Genomic DNA, 15,056 nt, shown 5'->3' with positions numbered 1-15,056 from the left:
CTAACCAATAATTGCTTTGTTAACCTTTCAAAACTTCAGAGAGTTGATTATCCAACTTTCAGGTGACAGATTCGGATCTTACCTGACCGGCAGAAACCTTCCTGCATGCAGCCAAACTCCGGTACGTTCCGGTTCTTCACCTGATGTGGTTTATTAGGGCTGCAGTTTTGCTGACAGCCGCAGCACAGCGGATGCATCAGAGCCACACGCAAGCCCATCTGATGGACATCTGTCCTCACCAGTGGGGACGAGGACACTTCCGGGCAGCCAATCACAGACCGCCGTGAAAAAGCGTCTTATTTGTTGGTCATGAAATAGCTTAAAGCTGATTAAAGTACCGTGGAGAGGAGGGAATCTTTCCCTCCCCGTAAAGCAAGTAAAAGTTGCGTACATTTGATTTATAAGGTTCTTATTTAAATATAAATTAATTAATGTTAATTAATAAATGTTCCGAATTAGGTACACTGTTTATAATGGTACAAATTACTATAACCATTAAAACGTAGAGCTAAACCAGTAACTTCAACATATTAGAGAGTATATCATCAAAAACGGAGCGCACATAACCCTGCCTTTTATGGCTACATTGTCACCTCCAAGCGGCACCTTTGGTGCATGTTCCTGTTTCTAGCCGGACTTATTTTGAACCCGCACTAGCCATGGCCGCCTCCGGTAGCAAATCATGCCTCCAATATCTCTTCCATCTGGCTCATGACCATCTGGATTTTAGGTTACCGGTAACGATAAAACTAATTTCTTATTGTTTGTTTAGCTTCCGGTGATAATTTTTTTTTACAGGTAGTTGCTATATGACCCGCTCCACTCTGTTATATTATGGTATTATAATATGGTAGCTTAATGCTAATGTAACAGGAATGTTAGTACGTCTGAATGAATCGATACCCGCAGATTAAAGTTGCTGATTTAAGATAGAGTGGTTACAAAATAATAACACATTGAAATGTTTCTCTTCCGACCACTTTATTTGTGGATAATCCACTAATACTTGATCTTATAGTTTATTTCCATTCACATGTCTATAAATGTCTTTTTTTTTTTGCAACTTTACTTTTTAAATGATATGGACTAAGTTTCTTTTAAGGTAATGTAATTTTTTAAAAATAAAATAATCTCTAAAGCAGCTTTAAGGAACAATCCCTAAAGTTTCCCTGCTGTTCAGGGAACCCTCCTGAAGGGTTAAATGGTTCCAAAATGCATAATTTAATCTTAGGGAACCTAAAAGTTGCCCTCAACCTTTAAGATGTAATCTTTAAAGAAACCCCAAGAAAGTTTACCACACCTCTCACTATTTCTCAAATAAATAACGGATAAAAATCATAGAATATTTCCCCAGAGATAAAAGTTATTCAGAGTGGGCTTTGCAGCAGTTTAACAGAGCAATGCGGAAAAGTTCCCTGAAAGTTTTCTTCAACTTGTTTGATTTAAACCTTATAGGACATTTCCTGATGGTTGAACTTAATTTTCAATCTGTAGCCTTTAGAGAAGCCTTAGCAAGCATTCCTTAAGCATTTCTAGAAGGTTATGTGCAACATTTTCTGAAGTTTCAAGTTTTTTTTTATGTCATGATTTCTGTTAAATCAATGATGTCTTGACATGTTCTTCATTTATGCCCTGATTCTAATAGGAGATTAAGGCTCTGCTGGCTCTCCGACTGAAACCATTCCATCCCTGCGGAAACTTTAAAGAGCAGGTCAGAGGTCACCGTGTGCACTCTGATCTTTTTGTCTGACGTTTTGCAGGTCAACAGATGGTTGGGTGGGATTTAGATTAGAGCATCTTTTCATCGTCCTCACAGTCGGTGCGTTTCTATTCTGCTGTTTTTAGTCTCCTTTCTGGTGCTTGGACTGCTTGTCGGAGGAAGATGTTTGCACCGTGATGGCCAGATCTGTTTGTGCAAAGTAAGTGTGTGAGTTCTGCTCACAGAGATCTTTAATGAGAAAAAAAAAATGTTACCCCCCTGTCTTGTCCTCCAAGGTCTGCATTTGAGCTCTGGGGCCATGGACGAACACACAGTGAACTCAGGACATCCCTGTTAAACTACCCACCAGACAAAATGGTGAGTGAGCTGTGGTATAAATCACAGTTTACCCTTAGCAACTCTACTTCTGACCTCCTTTCTCCTCCTTGATTTCGCTACAGAGTCCGTACATGCAGAAAGGCTCTTCGTACAGAATAAATGTCTACACCTTCAATAAAACATTGTTGTTTGAGGACAGAATTAAAAAGATTGATGTGAGTATTTGTCTGAGAGTGGAGATGGATGGTTTACTTCCACATTCAAAGTATATTGTATATTGTATTAATGCCGTGTTTATCCTACTCTGCTCATTAGGCCATGGATTATCTTCCCTTTGAAGGCAACGTGAGCCTGAAGAACCCTCAGCACATCTTCTGTTTGTTGGAGGACTATGGCACCGACCCCAACAACATCCCTGAGTATCCAAACTACATCTACTTTGGCAGATGGGTGAGAAATAGAAACTTTGCAAAAATATTAGTTCTTCAACTGTTGCCTCATCACAACCGCAAACTTCAATGAAGGATTGTTTAGTGGAAGGGAAAGATGAATAGGTTTTTCACATTTTTACAGACGTGAATGGTATGACATATATTGGTGTTGAGCAATTACAGTCAAATATATTTAAGCTTGTGGTTGTAAAAAAATAAATAAATAAATAAAGAGAAATGGTGCTTGAAATGAATTTGGAAGGTGCTGTAGATTAATCTACCTTTTTTTGGTTTGCATTAACCTACGATAGGTGTTGATGTGATTTCATTTTCATACCTGCGCCTCAGATAGCAGACGGTCAGCGGGAACTGATTCGCTCCTACAGCGTGAAGAACAGACATTTCATCGGGAACACCAGCATGGACGCCGGCCTGTCGTTCATCATGGCCAACCACGCAATGGCCAAAGACAGCGACCTTGTTTTTGACCCATTTGTAGGCACAGGTAAGATCTCTGAAGCATGCAGCTGTGGACAGAGACTGCATCAGAAAATGCTTTTCACTGCCTCCCTCATTCGGTCGCAGGGAGCCTTTTGGTTGCGTGTTCTCATTTTGGAGCGTACGTGTGTGGAACAGACATCGATTACAACACTATTCACGGAAAAGGTACGGCTCTTCTCTCAGCTGCAGTTAGCGCGTCTTGTCTCTGTGGGGTTTTTAAAAAATATATATTTTACTGCTGTAGAAAATGTCCCGTTAGAAGCGCATTGACAGAGTCTTTTGTCTTGCACTCTAGGCCGGTCCAGTCGTAAAAACCAGAAATGGAGAGGACCCGATGAGAACATCCGAGCCAACCTCCGGCAGTACGGAAAAGAGGACATGTATGTGGACGTGATGGTGTCTGACGCGTCCAAGCCGGTGTGGAGGAACGCAGCTCTGTTTGACGCCATCATCACTGACCGTAGGTTCTTTGTTCAGTCGTTCGAAGATTGCAGAATTTTAGAAGTCGCTTAGTCCAGTTCAGAAGGAATAAGTTTAAACACAGCAAGTAGGAGGAAAAGTTTGATATCGCTGCTTATGACTTGTTTGCTTGGCACTTCCTTTAATTCATTGTGTGTTTCAGCTTTCACCAAAACAAATACTTGTGTATTTTTATTTATTGTTTTTTTTTTTTGAGAGGGTTGGCCTACACCGAAAGTTTCTTTTTATTTGACGATAAACACTCAAAAAAAGGATTAAAGTGGAAAATTCTTCAGACTCACAGTTAAGCATGGCAGAGCATGTGAGATGCTGCGGGCCTGATGTTTCTGCAGTGATATGTTGAGCATTTCAATTAAAAATAAAAATCTCGTAGCTTCCTACTGGAATCTGCGAATGGGTCGTGTTCTTTATTTCTAACACGAAGACATTGAGCTGTTTTACAATTATAACAGAGAATAGGTTTCACACCTGCTCTTTCTTGAGCTTCTAAAAAATATATATTTATTAATTTATGTAACTCTTTGCTTTCTTGTTGCTTAGTATGTTCCTTTTCATATGTTTTTTTTTTTTTTTTTTCAGCTCCATACGGGATTAGAGAGTCAACCAGAAGGACTGGCTCCCATAAGGACACCATTAAATCCCCTGATGGGCTGTAAGTTGCACTAAAATGCTATTATCCAAGGAAAAAAAAATTACTTTAACTTATTAGTTTTATGTACAAACAAATGCATTTCTTTTTAAAGTTTTCTGCATCAAGACTTAAACCCTCGTTCTCGCGAATCTCTTCCACAGATACGCAGAGTCCCACGTACCTGTCTCACAGGCGTACCACCTGAGTGACATCTTTACAGATCTGTTAAGCTTCTCCGCCCACCATCTTGTCTTGGGTGGGAGGCTTGTCTATTGGCTGCCTGTACACAGGCCAGAGTGAGTAACATACACGGTCTCATCTGCTAATAACAACACACAGCCAGTCCAGTTCCCAGGACAACCCTTTGGTCAAGAGAGATTGTACTGCTTGTTGAAAATCAGTGGTTAACAGATGGAAATAGAGCTTCCATGAAAATGCAACCACGTAAAAGCAAAATCAATTAAACTGTCTTTATTCATAGAACATCGTTTATACACAATGAGGGCAACAGAAACCTTTAAGAAAAAAAAAGCACAACAGGCATTGAAAAATTCAAAGAACAAATAGAAACTTTATGAGCTAATCCTGACAAGGGGGAAACGAATTATCAACTTTTTTAAGTGATGATACACTGCCTGGCCAAAAAAAAAGTCGCCACCAAAAAATGGTCACACTCTCTAATATTTTGTTGGACCGCCTGTAGCTTTAATTACAGCCCGCATTCGCTGTGGCATTGTTTCAATAAGCTTCTGCAGTGTCACAAGATTTATTTCCATCCAGTGTTGCATTAATCTTTCACCAAGATCTTGTATTGATGATGGGAGAGTCTGACCACTGCGCAAAGCCTTCTCCAGCACATCCCAAAGATTCTCAATGGGGTTAAGGTCTGGACTCTCTGGTGGCCAGTCCATGTGTGAAAAAGATGTCTCATGCTCTCTGAACCACTCTTTCACAATGTGAGCCCGATGAATCCTGGCATTGTCATCTTGGAATATGCCCGTTCCATTTGGGAAGACAAAATCCATTGATGGAATAACCTGGTCATTCAGTATATTCAGGTAGTCAGCTGACCTCATTCTTTGGGCACACAATGTTGCTGAACCTAGACCTGACCAACTGCAGCAACCCCAGATCATAGCACTGCCCCCACAGGCTTGTACAGTAGGCACTAGGCATGATGGGTGCATCACTTCACCTGCCTCTCTTCTTACCCTGATGCGCCCATCACTCTGGAACCGGGTAAATCTGGACTCATCAGACCACATGACCCTCTTCCATTCCTCCAGAGTCCAATCTTTATGCTCCCTAGCAAACTGAAGCCTTTTTTTCTGGTTAGCCTTACTGATTAGAGGTTTTCTTACGGCTACACAGCTGTTCAATCCCAACCCCTTGAGTTCCCTTCGCATTGTGCGTGTGGAAATGCTTTTGCGTTCACAATTAAACATACTCCTGAGTTCTGCTGTTGTTTTTCTTCGATTTGATTTGACCAAACATTTAAGTAATCGCCGATCACGATCATTCAGGATTTTTTTCCGACCACATTTCTTCCTGGAAGACGATGGTTCCCCACCATCCTTCCAGTTTCTAATGATGCGTAGGACAGTTCTTAACCCAATTCTAGTAGTTTCTGCAATCTCCTTAGATGTTTTCTCTGCTTGATGCATGCCAATGATTTGACCCTTCTTAAACAGACTAACGTCTTTTCCACGACCACAGGATGTGTCTTTTGCCATGGTTGTTTAAGAAATGAGGAGTTACTCATTGCATCAGCTGGGGTTAAATAACTTGTTGCCAGCTGAAAGATAATCGCCTATGCACTACTTATCCAATAGGAGGCTTGTACCTATTTGCTTAGTTAAATCCAGGTGGCGACTTTTTTTTTGGCCAGGCAGTGTATGAAGGAACTGTCAGTAGACGAAGACAAGTTTACAACATATAGCATCATACAAATGGTTTACAAAGAGAAACGAGTCACATTTAGCTTATTAGGTAAAGCATGACAGATTTTTTTTTATGATCAGATCATCTGTGCCCTTTAAACTATGTTGAGTATTTCTTCTTTAAGCCATCTTGAATTATTATTTTACCTTTACAAGCTCGTAAAAATGAAAATGTATCTCAAATGTTGTTTTGAAAAACAATAAAACCTGTTACCAGTAGGGGGCAGCCTCATACCATAAACCCGGACTGCTTGATTCTTGCTCGTTTTGTGCACAAAGTTTACATGAGCGCTTCACTTTACCGTTATGATAAAGTAGATGTCACAGAAGCACTAAAAATAAAGCTCTGTATCACAAAGAACTTTCCGTATGCTTTCTCTCTAGTTTTTCCCAGCATGCCCTTCAGTGGAGTCACTCTCCAGTCACACGTGTAAATAAATGACAGTGTTTGTGCAAAAATAATGTACAGGTGTGTGAAGGTGTTTCCAGCAATACAGCTGGGCCTTGGCAAACCACAACTGACACCGCTGAGCTGCTTTATAGGTTGTCTGAGCAAGATGGCTCCTCTTAAACAAAGTCCATCATTGTTAGAAGCACCATGCGACACAGCAAAAGGGAAGGAGTGCAGGTGTTCAGCTGTAAAGGTGTGAACCGCAACAGGCTTCAGCATCAACGGCCCTTCTGGGCAGGAAAAGCCCAAAGGGCCTGCAGTTTTTTTTGAGCGCTGATTATAAGGTTTCGGAGGAGATGAGATAATCGCGCGCCGTGTAGCTTTGGAAGAGGCAGGGAGCACATTCAGCGTAAAAAGTAACAGCAGTTTGCTTAACTGTATGGATTTTCATACATGCGTGAGCGTGTGTGGTCTTGCACTTGAGCTAATGTTTGTGCCATCATGTTCACACGTCATCCCATCAGTCCCCGGCAACCGGGCCTGTGCCAAAATAAACACGCGAGGCCGAGCAGGCAGGACAGATATATGAATTATCTGTCTCTACGGTCTGCAGGCTGACCTTTGTGTTTTGTGAATGTTTGTGTCTGCGTGCGTAGGGGTGCATGTGTGTATGTGTGTAAGGCCAGACGTAGCCTGTCTCCTGGGCCCTATCTGGCGGCTCTACGGGGAACCCTATCAGGTTTCAATCGCCCCTTCCAACCAACATATGCAAGCATGAATCTGTGGTTGTGATAGAACCAGTGGGGACTCTGGACGTCTGGCCGCTTCATGACAATAAAGAGCTGTGCGTGGGTGTGGGGGGGTGTGGGTGTGTGTGATGACAGGTGACATGAAGAACTGCTTCAACTTTCCTCCATTTTTGCCCCTGAAAAATAATAAATGAAGTAGAGAAAAGGATAAAGATGGATGATGTTGCATCCGTCATCTCTGCCATAAAGTTACCCAGCTGCAACATAAATACGCAAAGCTGAGATGTAAATGGTGCTTTGTTAGGACAAAGGCAATACTTGTATAAAGAATGATGTTTGAGGATTTTAAATTTTTTTCTATTTTTGATTAACCGCTTCTTGGTCCTGGAAGTCACGCATAACAAAATCCTTTAACACACATTTAATGAAACAGGGACACAGATCAAGGACTTAAGTCGCCTTCACACTGTATGAACACCGCCACACAGTCTCCAGGACTTCGAAGGCCATTCAAACGTGGCTAGAAAACAACAAATCTGTAAAACCTAAATCCAGTTTAAAGGTAATCATGGCAATGCTGCACTCTTAAGGAACTTTTTCTCCTGCTCCTCCCAGCCATCCTCCCGTGTGCTACTGAACTGGGCCTCAGGTCTGCATCGAGTTGTTTCCTTATTCCGAAATTTCTCCAATCTCAAAAAGCGTTGGGGGTTTCTGCGCCTTCATCAGCAGTTTCAGCCTCGCTGTAGGGGAGGAAACACCATCTGGACTTTAATAAGTTAATGAAAAGATGCAGGTGAAGGGGGTTTTCCAAACAGATTGCATCCAGCATGCCCTCCTACACAATGATTCGAACATAGTGCAACGCTCTTGGTGCCTATAATTACAAATAAAGTCAGAAGGAATGGTGTATGAAACTCGTTTGTTTTTCCACTGATCACAAGAAGCTAATTAAATAGAGGATTTTAAATTTAAAATAGCCTTTTTTATGAGTTCAAAAGGGATCGTTTTGTAAACCTTTTTCTTCTGCTGTCTCTGCATTGCTTAATATGATGCATTATAACTGCAGCTTAAAAAAGCTGTCTTCAGTCAGCCACTGCATGTGCAATTTGGAGGCGTGTGTTCCTATAAACAAATATAGATGTATTTTTGTATGGAACCTCATGACGGCACAATGTTTATTGGTTAGAGGTCCTGAAATTTTCTCTATCAGTCAATTGTTGAGATCCGGTTGGTTGCAGATCGTGTGGTACACAAAACCTGCTGTCTGTAGCCTGTTTGCTTAGCCGCAGACTACCTGAGAAGTAAAAACAAGTCGGACTCCTCTCTCTGCACTGACTCTTTCTGATAGGCAGCGCAGAATTATCCTTTGGCTGCATCACCAGCCGTTCCCATAGCAACCAAACATCCCCACATGCGGCCAAGGAAACGGGGCGAAACGGTGATGTTGAAATCTGGCTACGAGTTGTCGGGACTGTCGCTACGCCGGTGGCGGTGTGGGGAAGGTGCTACTGACACAAACGCACAAACGCATACATCATGCTTGGTTAATAGGCCTTAGCGTGGACTGGCCTGGTGATGATGGAGCGAGCAGTCAACCTGTCAGCTCAGATTCACTTTTTCCACCTTCTTTTTTGCACCCAACAAAACCTTCATAAGCTTACAAGCTGTGATCTCATTGCACTGCTGGAGCAGATGGTGTTTATTAGAGAAAGAGAGCAGCACAGAGAAAATAAGACCTTGCTGTAAATCCTTCCTTAGTCCAATAACTCAAATGTTTCCAGTCATTCAGTTTTTCTTATCATAACTTAAACTTGTAATGAATCAGTCCACTTTTTTGTGTCTCTGCTCGGAGGACAAGCACCTTGCTGAATGTGTCCTGTTGTCCGTTTTCCAGGTACTGCGAGGAGATGGTTCCTCTTCATCCTTGCCTTCTTCTCATCAGTAACTGCGAGCAGACGCTCTCCAGCCACACGTCACGGCGGCTAATCACCATGGAAAAAATTAAGGAGCCAGAGGTAAGTGCTAGCGGAAAAATGTCAGGCTGGAAGCTGGAAATCCAAAGTGTTTATGGGAATTAAAATTCCAATGTTTTTCTAGTTGGAATACGAGGAGTTACTGGTCCGATGTTTTTTGTACATTTTTTTGTTGGATAAAAAAAAAAAAAAAGGAGCGGATGAATAAAACCCAGTGTGTTCCAGCGCAGTTAAGTCGCGGCGGGTCGATTTGCTCTCGCTCACGTTGTTAAATATTTGTATGGCTTCTGATCGTTTGCATAATTCAGTTTGATAGGCCAGTATCTGAAATACTTATTTAGATTTCTATCCCTGGTTTGGGTCAGTTGACTCTCACAAAATGTGACAAACGATGAATCCTATAATACTGAAAGAACGCCAAATGACCTCCATCTGGTAAATATCATTTACTGGAGTCATAAAACTACATTACATTCTAATTCAACAAACTAGGTTCAGAATAGAGAAAAGGATGTTAAATTGTTTGTGATCTCAAAACAACTTTTTCTAGGTCCTTTCTGCAAAGATTAGGTGCTGTCACCTCTTTTTCATTTCACAGCTGTCAAATGGAGAAGAGGTGACATGATGAGCCCCAGTCAAGTCAAACGATTAATTAATAAGATAGAAATAATGGTAACACTTTATTTAACGGGGTGTGCATAAGACTGACATGACACTGTCATAAACATGACATGAATATGAAGGAGTCTTTATGAATGTTTATGACTGTTGTCATGAAGTGTCATTTGGTAAATAATGACTCTTTTAATGGACTTTTAATGCAACTTTGCATTAACAGTGTCATTATTTACCAAATGACACTTCATGACAATAGTCATAAACATTCATAAAAACGCCCTCAGCTTCATGGCAGTTGTTATGTCATTTTTATAACAGTGGAGTGTCAGATAAAGTGTTGCTGAGATAATAAAGTAAATCCATTCCTTTGATGTACCTGCCAGGTTCTAACTTCGCTTTTTTTCTGTTCTGGAAGTGCAGCCATATTATATATATGTCTTTGTTTTACAAATGATCATATTATTACTTATTAACAACCTGTGAGCAGCAGAAATGTTTGATGTTTTTGTGTGTGTGTGGGTGTATAGGTGTGTGTGCTCGATCAGAAACATTTATATGAAGTGAAAACACGTGTGTGCCACCCCGCTCCTTAATGCAGTCATTATATTTTGCAGAAGTGCTCCGTTTGTGTGACCATGTAAGCATGAGCGTATGCAGTGTGTGTGTTTGTTTTCACATGACATCCCACTGGAAGTGATGGTGTCTGTATTTCTGTCTGCAGCAAATCCTCGCCATCTGGCTGTGATTGGCTCATTTCTTTTATACTGGAACCCTAAATGGCTTAATCACACGTCGTATGGAAAACAATCCGTCTTTGGATCTGACATCCAGTCCACTTCAAAACCCACAAAATTGCTCCCATGAACGGCGCTGTGTAACATGCGCACACAAACACAGAGTTGTGTGATGTTATCTGAGCGGTATCTGTCTCAGGTTGCACTTTTCTTTTCTTTCCAAATGGCTTTCAGAGTGCTCCTATCTGCACGCTTTAATCAGGCTTCCCAGCCTGATGTTTCCCAAGCAAATGTTTGCTTCACTTTGACGTGTGTGTGTGTGTGTGTGTGTGTGTGCGTGCATGCGTGGGCGTGTTCAGCTCTTTCTGTGTTTCTATGGTAAATGGCATGGCCTTATTCCTTTTAACATTTGATTTCTAATCGGAAAAAGATTTGTTTGATTTAGAAATGTCAGTGTCCAGTCCACTCTCTGTATCTGAATTTAAATATCTGCCAATACTGATATTTTCCATCCAGGAGCTGAAACAGGCTTCGTCTGCTAAGCGTGTGGCTTTTTTAGTAGTAGCATATTAGTTAAAAAAAAAAAAGTCTGAATTTGCTTCATCCAGTGACAGAAAAACTCGACTGTGATTTAAATTTTTAGCTGCCGCTTTTCTTCTAAATTCAGAAATTAACTGTTACCCATTATTTCAGTTCAGTTTAGTTAAAAAATGCTAAATACTACTAAATTTAACAGCGGAAGTGACATCACACTACTTGAGAGATTGAGAGAAGTAATGCTGAAAGCTCGGTAAAATAGGGGTTTATTCTTTGGAGAAATAAAGTAAAATATACCTTACACTAAAATTATTTTTTTAATTGGCAGCCATGTCCAGGAGTGTACGATGTTTGAAAATCATGTGATGGCGTTATTGTTGGTTTAAAATGACAGTGATGATATAAGTTTTGATAAAAACCACATTTTCCTTACTCCTCTCTTCCAACCTTTTGCATATTGTGTGTCATAATCGGTGTCTGCAGAAGTGAGACTCCATCCAACTGCTTGAATATGTTAATGGATTGCAAAATGTAAACTCAAGCAATTATTTCTTTTCAAAATGTTCTTGGTAATTTTATAAATGTGCGCACTGTTTTTGGGATGGCAATGTTGTTCTTTCCCACAAGACAAGATTGTTCATCGTTACTTTTGCCATTTTTTGCATTGAATCCCAAGCTTTTCTTCTGTGACTTGTCTAAATCTACAGCAACTGTAGTTTTTTTTTCTTTCTTTAAAAAAAAAAAACTACTGTTGTTTTTGCAAAGGGTCTCATAGTTCCTGCTGATTTCTAGTTTTACTCACCATGAAACAGGAAGCCGCTGCTTTGCTCCACGTCATTTTATTTTACTGGCTGTACGTGATAATGCTGCTGCTCTTTCACACTGAGTGTGACTGCAGGATGCTGTGAATCACCAGCAATAGAAAACCACCGGTGAACGCTGAATGGACTAAATTAATTTGGACTAACAATTACCATCTCTTCTTGCTCATGTCATCTCCTTTCCAAACTGCTTGACTCATCTTTAGCATTTCAGCTTTTTTTTACAGTCAGGTCTGAGTCTGCTTATGCATCACTACGGACGTAGGTGTTGAAGACGGTGATGTTATCGAGATTGTTACGATGACACCTTTTCGAGACATTATCCTACCATTGTTGAGTCTGAATTTTATGAAACAATAGTGGATATTAAGCACAACAAGGTTGTGATTGTGGTCTTTACTATGCAGTTTTTTACCATTTCCAATACAGCGTTAGGGAGGCAAATTATGTCTTTTGTCCCGCCCTTTAGGAACACAGTGTGTCATTAATTGGTGAGAAGATGCACAACAGCAAAACCGTTTCCCCCCTCCTAACATTAAAGGAGGTAAACTCTCTCTGTGGACTGCCAAAATAACACTGCACACTGTAAATTGAGCATAATATGGGCTCTTTAATTTGGGTTCATGGTGAGGTTGTTTCCTCTGAATGATCATGCAAAATGTTTCCAGGTTGCTTGGCAGCGTCTGCGAGCAAACGAGAGGTGGTACAAACATATTACAGCACTTCCAGCTCAACTCACCTCATTATTCCTCTTCCCAGCATCTCTCTTCCTCCCCCGATGCCTCTGCAGATCAGCAGCTACCTTCCAGCCAACACAAACGTCTTTATAAGGAGGAAACAGTTGATATATATTTAGTCATGCATTTAGAATGTAAACACGGAAAACTACACAATGTTTCTCTTTTTTTTTTTTCTTGAGAGAAAAACAACATTACCACCTGTCATAGACCTCTTTGACCTTTTTTATACAGGTATGTGAAACAGTTGCTTGTACTTAGGCTTAACGTTTACATGTTAAGCACAATAACCCAGATATTGTTTTGTTTCTACAGGAACTGGACAGCCTGGCTCATCTTTCAGACCCCCGCTTCATCCCCTACCAGGGACACAACGCCTTCAGAGAGAGGTATTTCAGTGGACTAAACAAAAGGTCTGGCAGGGACGACACGAAATCAGACGTCAGTGGAAAGTGAAGACACAAAGGCCCTACTAATAGCAAGGAATCTTTTTTTGAGTTTTTCCACACAAAAAAAAGGCTTTTAAATTTTGGCTATCTTTGATCTTAATAATGTTGCTATTATTTGTACTACTTTGCTAATAAAAGGACAAACAAATGTCAAAAAAGTGACAAAAAGTATCTACGTTTTTTAATATAATGACTAGCTTATAATTATAAAATCAAGATCTTAGAATTGAATTCTAAGATCTTGCAAATGATCTAACATAAATAAATACAGTATCTCTTATCTGTTTAGAGATGTACAGGGAAAATGTACGTTCACTCGGTGACCAGTCAAGCAGAAACTCAGAAATGGGATCTTCTTTCAATATGTTCACTAACCATATCGCGGAGTTCCCAGATTGTGATAAGAACAACGCTCTTCATTCTGGATGCTACTACTTAGGTGATTAAGAAGTTGGAAGAAGTACTGAGATATAAGATGTTAATCGAAAGGAAACAAACGTTTTCTATGTCTTGTTGCTACAAGTCCGGTACATTCAGGCTGTGTGGGAGCGAGAGAGAGCAGGACTTTAAACAAACAACAGGAAGACTGAAATAAAAGTTGCTGTTTCTCTGTCTTATCTTTTAGAGATTTCAACCTTTGGGAGTCATTGAACAGGCTGGGTTTGGAAATGTTGGCAGCTTTTTGGAAATCTCATAGTTAAGCCTTTGTGCTCTCGAGTTAGTTCACCCAGGGATCGCTTTTTTAAGTAAAGCAAGACACACTAATGCTAAGCTATAAGTGAGAACTCCCCCATATAAGGAGGAGTTCATAGGCTGCCCAACGCCCTATTACTCTCGGCACGGCGACTGGGCAGGCCTTCGACTCCATTACCCCGTCTGTCTGTCTGTTTATCGGGTGGGCCTCTGCCTTTCCGCTACGCTTCCTTCTCCCGGCTTCATAGGGAGAGTTCAAAGCGCCATCACATGATACGCAGCTCCCCATCATTTGTGGTGAACACTGCTTATAGTTCCCACAGCAGCCTTTTGTTGTCCGTCATCATCATCATCATGTAAAATCAAATGTTACATAAAAAAAAGCCTCCTTTGCCCTTCTTATACGTCCTGTCATTGTAGATTTCATGTTGAAGAAAGTCGTCCTGTCACTGTGGTTGAGCGGCGCTGTGTTTGTGCCGCCGCCACATTAGTGATAAAACGAGTCCTTGAGCGCGCTCAGTCTCCAATGATGCAGACCATAATTAGGGCGAGGGGATGTGTGGAGGAAGGCGGGGTCCTCTCCACACACCACGTAATGCTGTCCAGACGTTGAGGAAATTCTGTTTGTGAATGTGTTTATACTCGTGTAAGAGCTGGTTTTGTTTTATACTGGACACTAGCTGCAGTAAAGCAGTTTCTTGATGTCTTTCAGTGATAATCCAGAAGCTTGAAGCCAAAATTGTTCATAATAGTCACACCTTAACCATTTGTTTAGTTGATAAGCACTGTTATCGGCTTAGTTATTTTCTTTTCCTATTTATATAGTGATCATAGTGGGCAAAAATTCTGTTGTAGAAGTGACAATAGTTGGGCATAAAGCTCATTAAATATGTTTTAGAATAAAATATGAACTTTTTAAGTTTTCTTAACACTAGTCTCGTTGGTTTTTTAACCCAAAGGACCCTTTAGAAATCTACGAAAAGTCACAGGAAAACAATTATTTAAAACATTTTTATTTACAGTCTTTATTAACAATTTGACAAGACCAAAATAGAAAGCAGTGAATTATTTCAAAGAATATTTTATATTTACTTCCAAACTGTGATTTTAAGGAAAATCAACAGGCAGTGGCATTGTGCATGCAGGACTCAGCTGCCTGCGTTTGCTTTGGACCGGGGCGGCGGCCATCGCTGCAACCACTGTTTATTAAGAACAATACTCACTTTCTTGAGTCGCCAACGTCTTCAGCGACATCAGAGAAAAATGGCTAGTTACTTCTTTTGAAAAAATTTTCCCAGAAGAGTCTGAAAAGTTGCTAAGTTGGTGTTGCTAT

General features: G+C 40.7%; 1 protein-coding gene across 3 annotated transcripts; it reads left to right on the top strand.

Annotated features, from left to right (window-relative positions):
• Window positions 1-618: 618 nt before the first annotated feature.
• Window positions 619-14,647, top strand: trmt11 (tRNA methyltransferase 11). Of its 3 annotated transcripts, none has more exons than XM_032559333.1 (14): window positions 619-737; window positions 1,646-1,711; window positions 1,846-1,919; window positions 1,996-2,077; window positions 2,161-2,253; window positions 2,354-2,488; window positions 2,818-2,974; window positions 3,055-3,135; window positions 3,266-3,430; window positions 4,030-4,102; window positions 4,243-4,377; window positions 9,056-9,176; window positions 12,764-12,815; window positions 12,897-14,647. In XM_032559333.1, the coding sequence occupies exons 1-14, from the start codon at window positions 660-662 to the stop codon at window positions 13,055-13,057; spliced, it is 1,473 nt and encodes a 490-aa protein (XP_032415224.1). In that variant the 5' UTR covers window positions 619-659; the 3' UTR covers window positions 13,058-14,647. The 3 variants fall into 3 exon arrangements, with proteins under 3 accessions (XP_032415224.1, XP_032415225.1, XP_032415226.1); XM_032559335.1 differs by having other exon boundaries at window positions 650-730; XM_032559334.1 differs by lacking the exon at window positions 12,764-12,815.
• Window positions 14,648-15,056: the final 409 nt, after the last annotated feature.

Source organism: Xiphophorus hellerii, chromosome 3 (assembly GCF_003331165.1).
Source record: "Xiphophorus hellerii strain 12219 chromosome 3, Xiphophorus_hellerii-4.1, whole genome shotgun sequence".
Lineage (NCBI taxonomy): Eukaryota > Metazoa > Chordata > Actinopteri > Cyprinodontiformes > Poeciliidae > Xiphophorus > Xiphophorus hellerii.
This window is presented reverse-complemented; position numbering and strand designations above follow the sequence as displayed.